The sequence below is a fragment of the Rhodotorula graminis genome (assembly GCF_001329695.1).
Source record: "Rhodotorula graminis WP1 unplaced genomic scaffold RHOBAscaffold_5, whole genome shotgun sequence".
In the NCBI taxonomy this organism is placed as follows: domain Eukaryota; kingdom Fungi; phylum Basidiomycota; class Microbotryomycetes; order Sporidiobolales; family Sporidiobolaceae; genus Rhodotorula; species Rhodotorula graminis.
Genome location: NW_017264932.1, coordinates 95,904 through 111,531, shown reverse-complemented (window position 1 = coordinate 111,531; position 15,628 = coordinate 95,904). Strand labels below are relative to the sequence as shown.

The window sequence follows — 15,628 nt, the reverse complement described above, 5'->3', positions numbered from 1 at the left end:
CCATCCTTCGTCGGCCAACATCGCCCCGCAGCAGCAGCTCTACCAGCCTCAAGGCTACCAGCCCAACTCGTCGGGTCAGCAACAGCAACAGCAGCAGCAGCAGCAGCAGCAGTCGGGCGGCCGCCCCGGCAGCGGCTTCGTCCAGCCTGGCCAGCAGGGCAAGGGCGCCGGTCAAGCTCCTTCGATCGTCGTCAGCAACGACAATGTGCGTCCCCTCTCTCTTCGGCGGTCCATTGCGTCCCGGGCGACCTTCCACCTCGGGCGCGACGGTTGACGCGCCGGACGTGACCGAGCCGACCTCGAGAGAGACTGACTCTCCCTTTCCTGCGCACAGGCCGTCATGCCGCAAGACCCGCTCCCGCACCCGTCGTTGTCGCCGCACCACCCGGTTCCCGGCGGCCCGCAGCGCACCTCGGCCGTCCCCTTCCCCACCTCGTCCGTCTCGCCCCCTCCCGGCACCGCCGCCGCGACCGCCGCCGCCAACCTGTCGCACGCCCTCCACGGCGGCCCGACCGACCTCGCGACGCCCCCCAAGGTCCAGCCCGGCGCGGGCAAGCTCAAGGGCACCGCCGGCGGGCCGCAGGGCACGCCAAAGGACACGATCCCGATGGCGCGCACGCCGCGCAAGCAGCGCAGCTCGCGCGTCCACGTCACCGAGAAGGTCGAGCTCGAGCGGTTACCCGGCTTCCTCGGTGCGTCCACCTTCTCTGCCTCTTTCGAGCGCCCGAGCGCCCGAGCGAGCGAGCGAGGACTGACCATCCCTCGCGACGCAGAGGTCCCCGTCATGGAGCGCCACGACCTGTTCCTCCAAAAGCTGCACCAGTGCTCGCAAGTGTTCGACTTTAACGACGCGAGCGCCGACGTCGCCAACAAGCAGATCAAGAGCCAGACGCTCGCCGAGATGCTCGACTGGATCACGACTCAGCGCGGCGTCGTGACCGAGAGCGTCTACCCCGAGGTCGTCCACATGGTGCGTCCTGCGACTCTCCCCCTCTCGTCCGTCTCGAGCGAGCACGACGCCTGACGCCTCGTCGCCGCCCTGCAGTTCGCCTCGAACCTGTTCCGCTCGATCCCGCCGCCCGTCAACCCGACCGGCGACGCGTTCGACCCCGAGGAGGACGAGCCCGTGCTCGAGCTCGCGTGGCCCCACCTCCAGATCGTGTACGAGTTCTTCTTGCGGTTCGTCGAGAGCCCCGACTTCAACACCAACATCGCCAAGCGCTACATCGACCAGCAGTTTGTCCTCCAGGTGCGCCCCTCTCTCCCTCGCCTCGACTCGATGACAGAGCAAGATCCTGACGCCGTCACCGTGTGCAGCTCCTCGAGTTGTTCGACAGCGAGGACCCTCGCGAGCGCGACTTTCTCAAGACGACGCTGCACCGCATCTATGGCAAGTTCCTCAACCTGCGCGCCTTTATCCGGCGGTCGATCAACAACGTGTTCTACATGTTCATCTACGAGACGGAGCGCCACAACGGCATCGCCGAGCTGCTCGAGATCCTCGGGTCCATCATCAACGGGTTCGCGCTCCCGCTCAAGGACGAGCACAAGACGTTCCTCACGCGCGCCCTCATCCCGCTCCACAAGGTCAAGGGCCTCGCGCTGTACCACCCGCAGCTCGCGTACTGCGTCGTCCAGTTCCTCGAGAAGGACGCGTCCCTGACGCGCGAGGTCGTCGACGGCCTCCTCAAGTACTGGCCCAAGGTCAACTCGCCCAAGGAGGTCATGTTCCTCAACGAGGTCGAGGAGATCCTCGACGTCATCGAGCCGGCCGAGTTCACCAAGGTCATGGTCAAGCTGTTCCAGCAACTCGCGCGCTGCGTCTCGTCGCAACACTTCCAGGTCGCCGAGCGCGCCCTGTACTACTGGAACAACGAGTACATCGTCAACCTCATCGGTGAGAACATCGACGCCATCCTGCCCATCGTCTACCCCTCGCTCCACACCATCTCGAACGGCCACTGGAACCGGTGCGTCCCCGACCCTCTCTCTCTCTGTCTTCCTCCTCCCTCCTTTCTCGCTCTCTCGACACGAGACTGACCTTGGCCCCCTCCACGTGCCACGCAGGCAAATCCACAACCTGGCGTACAACGCGCTCAAGCTCCTCATGGACTTGAACGCCGACGTCTTTGAGCAGTGCTCGGCCGAGTACAAGCGCCAGCGGCAAGGGTGCGCCTCTCGCTCTCTCTCTCTTCTCGGTCCCCCTGCGCCCCGTCGACGTCGTCTTGAGGAACGAGGACTGACCGTCCCCCTTGCCCGTCCTCCTCCCTCCTCGTCCGTCTTCCCGTCCTCCCTCCTTCCATTCTCGGCCGCCCTCCTTTCTCCTCGTCGACGCCTCGCACACACACAGGGAGAAGCAGCGCGAGAAGCAGCGCGAGGACAAGTGGCACGCCCTGCGCGACACGGCGCTGCACAACCGGCGCCAGAGCGGCTCGACAATCCCGCGCGCGCTCCTCGACGACGACCCGGTCCCGCGCGGCACGTTCGACCCGCTGCGCGACGCGCAGGACCTCGACGACGCGCGGTTCGACGAGATGGACGAGGAGATGGGCGTCGGATTGGCGCAACAGGGCGGCGGCGGCGGCGACGGGCAGGGCGCGTACGGCGGGGCCCAGGCGGGCCCGTCGTCGTCGTCGGGCGGGTTCGGCGGCGCGGCAGCAGGGCTGCCGCACCCCGGTGGCGGCGTCGGCGTCGGCGGCGAGGACGGGTACCGGACAGGCGGCGGGTTCGACGGCCACGGCGACGACGACGCGCACGGCGACCTGCCGCCTGAAGGGCAGTTCCCCGACACGCAGCGGCGCGTCGTGCCCGGTGCGGGAGGTGCAGGAGGAGGGTCGGCGCCGCACGTGCGGAGGAAGAGCGTCATCCCGATGGACCCGAGCATCCTCAAAGAGCTCCAGGGCCACAAGCCGTGCGTCCACCTCTCTCACTCTCTTTCCCTCCACGACCGTCTCCTGACACCCTTGCTCTCTCGCGCAGGCTCGACGACGCGCCCCTCATCTCGCCCGGCGGCGCGCACCGTGCGCCGGCAAGTCGAGGAGGCCACCTCCCGCCCGGGCAGGGCTAGCTCGTCGCTCCCGCCCTCGTCCGTATTCGCCCCACGTCCCCTGTCTCTCTCTCTCTCTCTCTCTCTCTCTCTCTCTCTCTCGTCATGATACCCCTCGCTCGCGTCGTCGTGCCCACCCCTTCCTCCCCTCCCGACTTTGAGCAGGTCACTCGCTCTCCCTTGTGCACGTCTTTCTCTCCTCTCCTCTTTCGCGACTGTACCTATATCGAGCGCGCCGAGTGAAACTAGCAGTCCCTGCACAGCCTTATGCGGTCGCGAGAGCGGTGAGGGCGCGAGGGAGAGAAAGAGAGGCCGAAGCGCGCGGAGCTCGGAGTGTCCGCCGTGAGAGACGACGGACGGCGGTTTGCTCTCCAAGGCACTCGGCGGGTCACCCTCAAAGTTTCACAACACCTTGTGCACAGTGAGCCGCTTCTTTCACTTTCTACGGTGCGCACGCAGTACAGCTGGACGAGGAGACGAGGAGCGGAGTCAGGCGACGGGCGATTTTCGACGGCGGAGTCGCGAGGGGGACGCCTCGCGCTCGAGGGACGGGCAAGGGTGGTTCGGTTGGATAGCTGAGGAGTTCAGGGAGGCTTTGCGGGTGCAGCAGAGCCTGCAAGAGGCTGCCGAGGCGAGTTGTTCGACCGCTGACTTTTGCCCCCGCCTTGGTCCTTCGCCTCGCTCGGTCGCGCCTCCTTCCTCTCTTCTCCTCACCCATCCTCAACCGCACAGATGGCCACTTCGGAGCTCGCGTCCACCTACGCCGCCCTCATCCTCGCGGACGAGGGTCTTGAGATCACCGTGCGTCCCCTCCTCTCCCCTCTCCCTCTCAGTCGCGTCGAGCTGACCCGTGCTCCTCCCCCTGTCCCCCCCCCCCCTCCTGCCGTCCACCCCTGCAATCTGCGACCTCGCACACCTACCGACGACCCACCAAACAGGCCGACAAGATCGTCGCCATCGCTTCGGCTGCCAACGTCGAGGTCGAGCCCATCTGGGCCTCGCTCCTCGCCAAGGCTCTCGAGGGCAAGGACGTCAAGGAGCTCCTCACGTGCGTCCCCCTTCCTCTCTCCTGGTCTCTGTGTGTGTGCGCGCGCGGTCCTGACGAGCCTCTCCCCACGCGCAGCAACGTTGGTGCGGGCGGCGCGGCCCCGGCTGCTGGCGCTTCGTCGGGCGGCGCTGCCGCTGGCGGTGCCGCCGAGGAGGCCAAGGAGGAGGCGAAGGAGGAGGACAAGGAGGAGTCGGACGACGACATGGGGTGCGTCCCCCTCTCCCTCTGTCGCCTTGCGCCCGAGTCGGGCTCGCCAGAACGAAGCGCTCACCGGACCTCTCGTTCTCCCTCCCTCCCTCCCCTCGCCCACCTGCCGCCCGCACTATACACTCGACAAAACTGTCGCGCCACTCTCTTACGACCCGTCGCTCCGCCCGCCTCCCAACGGCGCGCCTCACCTCGTCCCCACCTCCGCCTCCCTCTCGACCTCGTACGACCTTGTCGCCGTCTCCTTCGCCTCTCCACCTGCCCCCCGACGTCTCGGCCCTTTACAGCTTCGGCCTGTTCGACTAAGCGTCGAGCTTCACTGGTCGTCGGCGCTACCTTGCGTCTGCAACTTCGTTCAATCCACTCTCGCGCGTGCGGGCCCTTTGCGAGGAGAGAGTGAGAGAGTCTGCGAGCGCCGCGTTTGCGAGAGAGTGTCGGCGTGCCCACAGAGAGTCCTTGTGAGCTGCTGCACGTACTGCAGAGCGTCAGAGAGCCGCCGGCCCCACTTGAGCGTCGCTCTCCGCCTCGTCGTCCTCTCGCTCTCGATGCGACAGATGGCCGGCTACAGCGCCTCGTTCACCCCAGGAGGCGGCCTGCACCCGATCCTGCACCTCTCGGTCCCTTCTGCACCCGCACCCGCACCCTCCTGCGCCCTGCACGCCCTTGTCGCCGTCCCGCCAGAGCTCATCGCCGACCGGTACCAGCTCTCACAGCTCGAGCGCGACGGGCGGCTCGGCAGCGCAGGGATCGGCGGACAAGCAGTGTGGCACGCCGGAGAGGGCGACCTCGAGGCGCCGGCGTGGTGCGCGGGGCCGGCGAGCGTCCTCGTGCGGTTGAGCAACGGCGGGGCAGGCGAGCGCGACGGGCACGGCGCGGACAAGACGGCCGAGAAGGAGCGGGACCAGGTCATCGAGGTCGACGTTCCGCTACACTTGCGGTACCAGGAGCCGGTCGAGCGGCGGTGGCTCGCGGGCGGCGCGAGGGCCGACCCGAGGCTCGTCGTGGTCGAGGTGCCCTGGGTCTTCTGGGCGTGCGCGGCAGGTGCGCTCACTCTCACTTCCTCTCGAGCACCCTTCGAAAGACCCAGACCCTTGCGCCGAAGCAGATGCGGGCGTCACCGCGCCTTGCCCCGCGTCTTCTCTTCCTGACCTCGCCTCCTCTTTTCCTCACCTCGCCACCTCAACCCTGCACTTCCTCGCCCCAAAAGCATGCCTCCGTCTCGCATCATCCTCCTCGTCGACCTGCCCTCCTTCTCGCCCTCCACCACTCGTCCTCGTCGCCCCAACCGGCGTCCTCACCGACCTGCCGCTCGTCGAGGGCGTCACGGCCGCCGCCGTGTGGGCGTGCTTTGCCTTCCTGTGCTGGACTGCCGTGCGAGCGTATCGAAGAGGAGCCGTAGCAGGGCAAGTGCGCAAAGATAAAGCGGCTTGAGCGCCATGCCGAGCGCCAAACGAGCGAGAGGTGCGAGCGCGGCATCGAATCTCTCGAGAGCCGGACAAGGACCGAGAGCGGGACTGAGAGAGACGCTGCGAGTTTGGCAAATCGACAACACTGACGCACTACAAAGCGATACTGCGGCCGCGACACTGCTGGCGGCGAGAGAGAAAGCGGAAAGTGGAAGAGAGCGAGAGAGTTCAAGGCCCGTCGTCGGCGTGTGTGCGCCACCGATACACGCCGTTGCCGGACCTGCGTAGGTACGACACGGAGAGAGAGTCAGATTGACGTCGCGAGAGAGAAGAGAGGCAAAGGGGACGCACTGGGCCTCCTTTTCCTGGTACGAGCGCCGCTCGTCGTTCTGCGCCTTGGCGCGGCGGTTGATCTCCTTGATGTGGCCCGAGCTCGGCATACCTGCTCGACGAACAGAGAGTGTGTCAGTGGAAGGTCGAGGAAGGAGACGTCGGCGAGGGAGAGGGAGAGAGAGAGAGAGGGCGTACCCATCTGCCAGTAGTCGGGCGGCTCCTTCTCGGCTGCGCGACAAAGACCACGAGTCAGTACGGCTCGAGGGATCGAGACAGTGGACGAGGGACGTACTGCGCTGCTGCACGCGGTGGCGGCCGACCTGCTGGAGGTTGCGCGCCGTGATCTCGTCGGCGCGAAGGTCGAGGTGGCGCTTGACGGTGCCCGGACCCTGGTGGACGTGCGTGCACCGCACAGGCTTGCCGGCGCGCTCATAGTACTGCAGGACATCGTCACACGAGTGAGTGACCGACTCGAGGCGGCCTCGGGCCGGGAGGAAAAAAGAGAGGCTCGAGCGCACCTCGACGCATTGCTGGCACGGCTCGGCGAGCATCTTCTGGCGCTCCTTCTTGCGCCGCTCGGTCTCCTTGAACAGCTGCGCCTCGCCGCGGTTGCGCTCCGGGTTGACCTCGAGCTTGCTGCGCTTCGACGCGCTGCGGACGCCGACGAGACGAGGTCAGTACGTGCCGAATTCGACGACGAGGGAGAGGTGGACGCACCTCGCGATGCGCTTCTCCTCGGCCTCGTCGGCCCACCGCGCCTTGCGCTTGACGCGCAGCCTCGCGAGCCACGCCTTCTTCTCCTTGTCCGTCATGTCGCCGTCCGGGAACTGCTCGGTCGGGTACCGCGCGTCCTCCTCGTTCTCCTCGTCGCCCGACTCGACCTTGGGCGTCCTCGACGTGGCACGGCGCTGCTTCTTGTGCGGCGAAGCACGAGGCGCGTTGAACGCGGATGCAGGCGGGTCGTCGAGGTCGAGGTCGTCGTCCTCCTCGTGCTTGATGGCGACGAGGTCAGGCCCGGCCCTCGTGCGCATCTTGCTCTTGCCCTTGGCGCGTCGACCCTTCTGGAACGTGCCGAGCTTCGGCGGGCTCGGCAGTGCCGCCGCCGACTGATTCCTCGGCGAGGGCGACGGCGAGGGCGAGCCCGTCCCGAGGAGCGGCGGCGTCCCGAGCGCGCCGAAGAAGCGCAGCTCGCGCCGGTAGGCGACCGAGCCCGGCACGTCACCGCCGTCGTCGCCGGCGAGACCTGCTCGCGCGTCGCCGAGGCGGCTGCCCGGCTGCGCCGACGGCGGCATCTCGAGGCTCTTGTCCTGGGTCCGGCTCGGGCTCGAGTCCGGGCTCGAGGCCGCCGCGCTCGCCGCACGCTGTCGAGCGGCGGCAGAGCGGGCGTTGGGCGAGGGCTGGAGCGGCCGGGCGAGGAACGGGTCGTCGGCGTCGGTCGCGAAGGCGGGAACGGCGTCCTGCCGCTGCGGCATGATGGACGATGAGCGTCGCGGCGTCGGCTTGCGCGGCGAGCGCGACGACGAGCGCACACGCTGCTGCTGAGACGAGGCGTCGGTGCGGAGCGTGTCGGGCTCGGGCTCGAGCGTCGAGCCGTGGTCGCTCCACAGCTTGCGGGCCGGGCCCGCGACCGCGGGCTCATCGTCGTCGCCGCCGAGGAGCTGCGTGTCGTCAACGAGCACGGCGCTGCGGTCGGCTGCCGCCAATGCGGGAGCGGCGGCCGCGTCGCCGGCGCGCCACAGCTGCGCCTTGATGCCCGAGCCCGACAGCTTGAGCGGCGAGATGCGCCCTCGCTTGTTGGGCGAGACGAGGTTCCAGCGCGGCGTCTTGCGGTCCGAGCCCTTGGGCGACGACGCGACGACGGGCCGGCTCGGCGTCATGAGGCGGGCGACCGGGTCGGCGAGGGGAAATGCCGCGAGCGATGGCGCAGGTGCCGCAGCGACGGGTGCGGGGAGGCCCTGCTTTGCGGCGGGAGCGTGCGTGATGGTCGACTGCGGCACCGGCGTGGCAGACGGGCCCGGCGTCGCCGTCTTCACGACCTTGCGCCGCTTGCGGACCGCCTGGGCCGTCGCCGTCGGCGTCGCCAGCTCGCCCTCGATCGCCGACACGCCGCGCTTTTTGCCCTGGCCCGTACCGACAGGCGTGCCGGCCTGCGCTCGCGCGCCCTCGCCCTCGCCCTCGCCCGTGCTCGCCCCCGCCGACGTCGCGCCGCGCTCGAGCCGCTTGAGCAGCCTCATCGCGCTCTTCTCCCACGCGCGCATGAGGCTCACGAGCGCGCTCAGCTCGCGCTCCTTGCCCTCGACGTCGCCGTACAGCTCGCCGAGCGTGCCCTCGCGCGCCATGTCCTGCCGGGCGCGCGCGTCGTCGGGCAGCGCCGGCGCGGGCGCAAAGCGCTCGAGCTCGTCGGCGGGGAGGATCGGCGGCGAGCGGTGCTTGAGGCGCCACGAGGCGGTGGCGTGCTCGGGGAGGGCGGCGATGCGCGCGTCGAGCGCGGGGAGGGAGGACTGGAAGACGAAGAGGGCGTCGCGGAGCGAGGTGTACTCGGCGAGGAGGCGCGGGTAGAGCGAGATCTGCGTCTTGGCGGTGACGATGCCCTCCTTGCTGAGCGTTTTCGGCGTCGAGCTGGAGGAGGAAGGGAGGGCTGCAGGAGTGGAGGGAGCGGCGGACGAGGGCGAGACGACGGCGGAAGGAGGTGCGGGGGAGGATGACGCGGTAGGGCGGCCGATTGCGACGACGCGAGGGTGGACGAGCGACGCCGACGTGGCCTGCGTCACGAGAGGGGCTGCCGGCGGCGGCGGGTCGAGAGGAGGAGCTGGCGAGGGTGCCTCGACAGGTGCCGGGTCGACGGGTGCGGGTGCAGAGGGCTCGGCCTCGAGCAGGGCCTGCTGCGACGACGGTTTGGGCGTGCGAGACCTGCTCGTGGACGTGGACCGCGCTGAGTCGTTCGGGCGAGGCGACAGGGCGCTACTTGCGGGAACGTGGCGAGGTGTCGGAGGTGCGCGAGGCAAGGCCGACGAGGCGAGGGCAGAACCCGGACTGGAGGGAGGCGGCGTGTGAGTGCATGTCGCGCAGAGTCTGAAGAGAAACTATGAGGACGGACCGAGGTGTCGGTGCAGCTGCAGACGAGGCCGTCGGAGCCGGACTCGCCGAGACGAGCCTGTCGACGCCGAACACGGCCGGCAGGACCGCCGCGAGGCGCTCCTTGATCTGCGCCAGCTCGACCGCCGCCGCCTCGCCACGCGCCTTTTCCTCCTGCACGCGCTCGAGCTCGTCCTTGAGGTCGCGCAGCTCGACCTCGCACTCGTCGCGCGCCTCGTTGGCCCGCTCGAGTGCGGCCTCGAGGGCGCCGACGTCGGCCTCGAGCGCCGCGATGTCGTCCCAGCAGTGGCTGAGCTCGACCTCGACAGGGAGGGCGGCGGTGGGCGACGACGGGACGGCGCCGGACGAGCGGCTCGCGAGCGTGGACGACGGCGGGACGAGGCCCGAGCGGTGCAGGCCCTCGGCGGCGTCGAGCAGGCGCTCCTTGTCCTTGAGGAGGGCGGCGTTGGTGAGGCGCTCCTTTGCGACCTCGGCGCGGGTCCACTCGAGCTGGTCGCGGGCTTGTGCGAGGTCACGGCGGAGCTGGGCGTTCTCGAGCTTGCGCTCCTCGTTGCGGCGGGCGTGGCGCGTGTCCGAGTACTGGGTCTGGGTGTCGTCGAGGGGCAAGGTGTCGCGTTGGGCGGCAGGGACGACCTTTGCGGCGCCGTGCAGGAAGACAAAGTCCTCGAGGTCGTCGAGAGAGGGGAAGCCGAGGACGTTGACGAGGGCGGTGAGGCGCTCTTCCCGCTCTGTGCCGCGCAAGAGTGGTCAGGTGTTGTTCGTGTGCTGGCTAAGAGGCTCAGGAGGGGGAGAGAAGAGACGGACCGGTGACATGGTCGACGAGGTGCGGGGGAGGAGGGTGGCACCCACCTCCGTGGGCGTTGGTGCTCGGCGGGTGATGTGGGTCCATCGCAGGAGCTCAGGCGAGCATGGCGCGCAGCGTGTGTGCGAGCAATAGCGAGTGGCGGGAGGACGAGACGCGACGACGACGCGAGCAGCTTGGCCTCGCTTCGACTCACCTCGCTCTCACCGACAGAGCCCGCCAGACCTGTCCAGTGCGACTCAGAGCCACATCGACACGCACCGACACCCTCGCATCGGCCCAACAAGCTCGCCCTCTCGCCCCGACCCCGTCGTCCCTCGACCAGTTCGCCGAACGACCGATGAGCTCCTCGCCCTCGACCCTCCCGCACCAGATGCCCGTCGCAAGGCCCGACGCAAAAGTAAAGCTCACCTGCGTCGGCGACGGTGGTGTCGGCAAGGTCCGTCGCCGCCTCTCCTCTCCCTCTCCTCCTCTCGCCCGTCCTGGTCTCGACCGAGGCGGACCGACTCGCTCTCGGCGCCACACTGACTCTTTGCGCCCAACCCAGACCTGCCTCCTCATCGTCTACTCGCAAAAGCGCTTCCCGACTGTGCGTCAGCGCTCTCCTCGGCCAGACGAGCTCGACGCCGACACCTTGCGTCGTCGACCTCTACTGTGGTCGGGTGACAACGCTGACACTTCTACCTCGCCCAGGACTACGTCCCGACCGTCTTCGAGAACTAGTGCGTCCCCTCCCCTCTGTCCTTCCGTCGCCGGGCCGAGACTTGCGGCTGACCTCCTCGGCCAACTCGCGCAGCGTCCTCAACAAGCCCTACGGCGACAAGATCGTCGAGTTTGCCCTGTGGGACACGGCCGGGCAAGAAGAGTACGACCGACTGCGGCCCCTGAGCTATCCCGAGACGCACGTCCTCTTCATCTGCTTCACGGTCGACCACCCGCCCTCGCTCGAGAACGTCGAGGACAAGGTGCGCCCCCGTCCCTCTCCCTCCTTCTAGAGCGACTCGCACTGACTCGAACCGACGCGCGCAGTGGTACCCCGAGGTGTCGCACTTCTGCCCCGACACGCCCCTCGTCCTCATCGCGACCAAGACGGACCTGCGCACCGACGAGCGCGCCATCTCGCTCCTGCGCGCCCAAGGGCGTCACCCGATCACGCACGACGAGGGCGCCGCCGTCGCCGAGCGGATAGGCGCCAGCTACGCCGAGGTGAGCGCCATCAGCGGCAAGGGCGTCGAGGACGTGTTCGACCTCGCGCTGCGGCTCGCCATGAGGGGCTCGGCGACGGCGGCGGGCGGTGCGGGACTCGGCTCGAGCGGTCGGTCGCGCTCGAGGGGCGGCCGACGCGCAAAGTGCATGCTCTTGTGAGCGCCCACCCCCCTGCATCCCTCCTCCTCTCGCACAGACACTCGCCCTCTCGATCCCGATTCTCTCTCTTTGTCTCTCTCGTTCTCCCTTGTTGTCGCGCCGGCGCCTCGACCCATAGATTCTCGCAACCTCGCAACGCAGCGTCTATGCTCCCTCTGGCCCAGATTCGCGTCGTCTTCGTTGCGAGAGTGCGAGCGAGAGAGCAAGTGAGGGTCCGAGCGAGACCGAGGACAGCGCGAGACGGACGACGCAGCTCTCGCTCGACCTCGAGACAGACAGGGGCACATCGATGAAGCTCTATGGTTGCACACGACATGAGAGAGATGAGAGGGATTGTGCAAGGGAGGAGAGGGAGAGGAAGGGCGAGAGAGGGAGAGGAAGAAGACCCTTTTTGCGATTCACCGCCTCGTCACGACCCTCGAACGCCTCGACGACGACGACGACGATGACGCTCACTGCGTCGGGTCCTCGCCGTTGTAGGCCGCCTCGTGGATGGCGACGGCGCGGCCCGAGGGGTCGGCGGCGCAGCCCCAGTCGGCGCGCGGGATCCAGCGCACGGCCGTCTTGGCGGCCGCCTCGGTCGGGAAGTGGCTCTCGAACGTCTGGCGGATGAGGTACGCCTCCTTGGTCTCGGGCGTGTCGAGCGGGTAGCGCTCGGCGGCGCCGGCGAGCTGCTCGTCCGAGACGACCTGCGCGGCGTGGTCCTTGAGGCCGTCGATCCACGAGTAGCCGACGCCGTCCGAGAACTGCTCCTTCTGGCGCCACAGGATCTCGTCGGGGAGGTACGGGCGCTCGCCGAGCGGGCCGACGTCGAACGCCTTGCGGATGATGTACTTTTCCATCTTGGGGCGGCCGTCGGCGTCCTTCTCCTGGAGCGAGCCCTTGGAGAAGAGCTTGTCCTCGGGGCGGACGTTGAGCGCCGCCTCGAGGAACTCCTTGTCGAGGAACGGGACGCGCGCCTCGAGGCCCCACGCCATGGTCGACTTGTTGGCGCGCAGGCAGTCGGCCGTGTGCAGGTTCTTGACGCGGCGGATGCACTCCTGGTGGAAGTCCTTGGCCGTCGGCGCCGCGTGGAAGTACAGGTAGCCGCCAAAGATCTCGTCCGAGCCCTCGCCCGAGAGGACCATCTTGACGCCCATGGCCTTGATCTTGCGCGACAGGAGGTACATGGGCGTCGACGCGCGCACCGTCGTCACGTCGTACGTCTCGAGGTGGTAGATGACCTCCTCGACGGCGTCGAGGCCCTCCTGGACCGTGAACGTGTACTCGTGGTGGACCGTGCCGAGGTACTTGGCCGCGACGCGCGCCGCGAGCAGGTCGGGCGAGCCCTCGAGGCCGATCGAGAACGAGTGCAGGCGGGGCCACGCCGTCAAAGTCCCGACCTCGTCGGCCGCCGCCTCGTCGTCGACGCCGACCAGGCCCGCCGAGTCGCCGGCCGAGCCCTGCTGCGGCACGCCGCCCTTGTCCTGCTGCGCCTGCTGCGCCTTGGCGACCTTTTCCGTTTCCCGGGCGGCGATGGCGGCGATCAGGGACGAGTCGAGGCCGCCCGACAGGAGGACGCCGTACGGGACCTCGGACATGAGGCGCTTCTTGACGGCCTTCTCGAGCGTCTCGCGCAGGACGGTCAGGTCGCCGGCCTGGGTCGGGACGGCGTCGTCCGACACGTCGCCCTCCCACCACGTCGGCTTGAAGTAGCGCGTCGTCTCGCCCGTCGCCGAGTCCCACACGTGGCCCGGCGGGAACGAGCGCACCTCGTCGCACTCGTCGTGGAGCGCCTTGAGCTCCGACGCAAAGTAGACGGTGCCCGGGCGCTGCGAGTTCCAGCCCTGGTACAGCGTCGTGATGCCGATCGGGTCGCGCGCCGCGATCATGCGCGACGGCGTGACGGACGTGTCGAGGAGGACGAACGAGAACATGCCGTCGAGCTTGCTGCACAGGTCGGTGCCGAGCTCACGGTACTGCGGGCTCGCGAAATGGGGTGTCAGTCGACGAGAGACTGGGCGAGAGAGAGAGAGAGAGAGACGCAGGCGACGCACGAGGTGTAGGATGACCTCGCAGTCCGAGTGCGTCTTGAACGAGGCCGGGTTCTTGAGCTGCTTGCGGAGCGCGCGGTGGTTGTAGATCTCGCCGTTGACGGCGAGGAGGAGCTTGTCGTCCTCGGACGTGATGGGCTGGGCGCCGGTGTCTGCGCGACAAGGAGAGGAGAGTCAGCGAGTGCGCCGACGAGGAGCTCGAGAGCTGCGGCGACATCGGCTCGTGCGGGCGACGGGGCCCGCCAACACCTCGACGAGCTCGTTGTGGGTAGACTGCTCGAGCCGCCAGGCCCACTGCGCCGCCGCACGACGAGCCGTCTTTTGCCGCGGCGGTGCCAAGAGAGAGAGAGAGAGAACGGGGCTCACCGACACCGACGATGGCGAGACGCTCGTGGACGAGGATCGAGTCGTCGGTCATCTTGCAGCCGGACCAGTCGGGTCCACGGTGGCGCATGCGCTTGCTGAGGGCGACGGCGCGGGCGCGGAAGGCGGCGACATCCTTGTTCTCGCCGTAGTGGTGGGCGGCGAAGATACCGCACCTGCGCGAGGGGATAAGGGACGAGTCAGTGGGTGCTCTGTGCTCGACCTTGCGCGGTGCTCGCAGCTGTGCAGCGGGGAGGACGGCCGAGGTGGATGAGGTGAGGCTGCCGTACATTTTGCTGTCGGCGGTGGCGGGGCGAAGTGCGGCTTGTGCGCGGTGGAGGGTGGCGGTCGAAGGTGGGAGAGAGCTGTGGCGAGCTGTGCGTAGCGGTTGAGGGAGCGGGTGAGGGAGGGAGTGAGGTGGTTCGCTCGCGAGATTGACTCTGGCGGACCGAGAGCCAAGCGTCACAACTCGAGGGGAGGTCTCACTTGGTCGCCCCCTCTCCCCGTCGTCCAACAAACACTCCCTCTCCCGCGCCACCAACCAGCTCGCACTCGGTGCACGCCCCCTGCAGCACTCGCGGGTCCACCTCGTGCACACCCACCAAGCGCGGCTCTCGCCCATGGCCTCGCGCCGGCCTCCTCCATCGTCAGCGACGGCGGCCGCACCTCCTCCCCCGCCAGCGCTCGCCTACAAGCTCGCCCTGCTGCGCCACCTCGTCCACAACGCCCTCCCGAACTCGCACAACACCGCTCTCTTCTACGCCCACCAGCTCCACGCCCTCGAGCCCTCGGCTGAACCCTCGGCCCACCTCGTCGCATCGGTCCTCATCGCCGCCAACAAGCACACCGACGCCCTCTGCCTCCTCCGCCAGCCCGTCACCTTCACCCCGCACACCGACAGCCCCGCCACCGCAGCCCCCGACGACCCCTTCCTCGGCGCCGGCCGCCGCTGGCCACCGCAGGCCTCGACCAGCGCCGCGAGGCTCACCCGTCCCGCGTGCGAGGCCAGCGTCCGCTGCGCCCGCCTGTACGGCCACGCCTGCCTCGCCCTCAAGCGCGACAAGGAGGGGCGCGAGGCCCTTGCCCGCGTCCTCCAGCCGGGCACGCCCCTCGCCTCGAACCTGGACCGCCACGACGCCCAGCTCGACCCGAGCCTCGTGTGTGCCCACGCCCCGTGGCTCGCCCCGGTCGACGAGGCGGCCGTCGTCGAGCTCGAGATGGCGCGCCTCGCCCGCAGAGGCGGCGACTACGAGCGCGCCGTCCAGGGCTACCGCGCCGTCGTCGCAAAGGCGCCGACGTGCTGGGAAGCCATCGAGGCCCTGTGCGCCCTCGGCATGCCTCCCGACATCGACGCGCTCCTGCCCCTCAAGCCTCGCTCGGTCCCGTCGTCGGCCCACACGGTCGCCCCGTCCGCCGCCCAGCAGCAGCAGCACTCGCGCGCGCTCTCGGCCGTCAACCCCGTCCCGGCTCCGCTCGGCCCGTCCAACACGGCGCACGGCGGCGCCATGCGCACGAGGAGCAGCGTGCACGACGGGCCCGGCCTCGGCGGCGCGGTCGGCGGCGGCGCAGGAGGAGGAGGAGGAGGAGGGCTCTTTACGCCGACCGAGGTCGCCGTCAAGCCCGGCGGGCTCTTTGGCGGCGCCAACGGCAAGGGCAAGGCGAGAGACGTCGGGCAGGGCTGGTACGGCGGCGCACAGCAGGTGCCGCCAGGGCTCAGGAGGACGGGCTCGGGCCGGTACGCCGACACGACGGGCGACTTGAGCACCGCCGACGAGTGCGTCCACTTCTCTCTCGTTCTTCTCGGACGAGTTACTGACCTTGTACCTCGCGCGCAGGAGCTCGTTCGACGCCTCGTTCTACCCGACCGCCCCACTCTCTTTCGCGCCCTCGACTGCGGCCCTCCCTCCCACCCTGCGCCAACCACCCTCT

General features: G+C 68.9%; 5 protein-coding genes across 5 annotated transcripts; 4 read left to right on the top strand and 1 right to left on the bottom strand.

The window, feature by feature from the left end:
• Positions 1-340: 340 nt before the first annotated feature.
• Positions 341-3,311, top strand: RHOBADRAFT_35380 (uncharacterized protein; the record flags this gene model as incomplete). Its single annotated transcript, XM_018413271.1, has 7 exons — positions 341-692; positions 774-970; positions 1,046-1,249; positions 1,318-1,970; positions 2,068-2,169; positions 2,351-2,676; positions 2,821-3,311. The coding sequence occupies 7 exons, from the start codon at positions 341-343 to the stop codon at positions 3,153-3,155; spliced, it is 2,169 nt and encodes a 722-aa protein (XP_018271696.1). The 3' UTR covers positions 3,156-3,311.
• Positions 3,312-3,778: 467 nt separating this feature from the next.
• On the top strand, positions 3,779-4,669 carry RHOBADRAFT_64804 (uncharacterized protein; the record flags this gene model as incomplete). The annotated part of the gene is made up of 4 exons (XM_018418586.1): positions 3,779-3,847; positions 3,985-4,094; positions 4,170-4,301; positions 4,589-4,669. 4 exons carry the CDS (start codon positions 3,779-3,781, stop codon positions 4,605-4,607), a joined length of 330 nt encoding a protein of 109 aa, XP_018271695.1. The 3' UTR covers positions 4,608-4,669.
• A 186-nt stretch (positions 4,670-4,855) lies between these two features.
• On the top strand, positions 4,856-5,756 carry RHOBADRAFT_52690 (uncharacterized protein; the record flags this gene model as incomplete). Its single annotated transcript, XM_018416460.1, has 2 exons — positions 4,856-5,342; positions 5,509-5,756. The coding sequence occupies 2 exons, from the start codon at positions 4,856-4,858 to the stop codon at positions 5,730-5,732; spliced, it is 711 nt and encodes a 236-aa protein (XP_018271694.1). The 3' UTR covers positions 5,733-5,756.
• A 3,651-nt stretch (positions 5,757-9,407) lies between these two features.
• On the top strand, positions 9,408-11,303 carry RHOBADRAFT_48273 (uncharacterized protein; the record flags this gene model as incomplete). The annotated part of the gene is made up of 6 exons (XM_018415115.1): positions 9,408-9,421; positions 10,326-10,377; positions 10,486-10,527; positions 10,632-10,660; positions 10,735-10,903; positions 10,968-11,303. 6 exons carry the CDS (start codon positions 9,408-9,410, stop codon positions 11,301-11,303), a joined length of 642 nt encoding a protein of 213 aa, XP_018271693.1.
• A 282-nt stretch (positions 11,304-11,585) lies between these two features.
• Positions 11,586-13,818, bottom strand: RHOBADRAFT_66257 (uncharacterized protein). Its single transcript, XM_018418910.1, has 3 exons — positions 13,703-13,818; positions 13,340-13,488; positions 11,586-13,261 (listed from the first exon to the last, which is right to left on the bottom strand). Exons 1-3 carry the CDS (start codon positions 13,788-13,790, stop codon positions 11,756-11,758), a joined length of 1,743 nt encoding a protein of 580 aa, XP_018271692.1. The 5' UTR covers positions 13,791-13,818; the 3' UTR covers positions 11,586-11,755.
• Positions 13,819-15,628: the final 1,810 nt, after the last annotated feature.

Bases quoted from the DNA above. Each gene is read 5' to 3' on its own strand.
- RHOBADRAFT_66257 (XM_018418910.1), bottom strand. From the start codon at position 13,790: ATGCGCCACCGTGGACCCGACTGGTCCGGCTGCAAGATGACCGACGAC. The intron at 13,489-13,702 runs GTGAGCCCCGTT...CTTGTCGCGCAG, and splicing joins TCTCGCCATCGTCGGTGTCG to ACACCGGCGCCCAGCCCATC. The intron at 13,262-13,339 runs GTGCGTCGCCTG...GCGAGCCCGCAG, and splicing joins GCGAGGTCATCCTACACCTC to TACCGTGAGCTCGGCACCGA.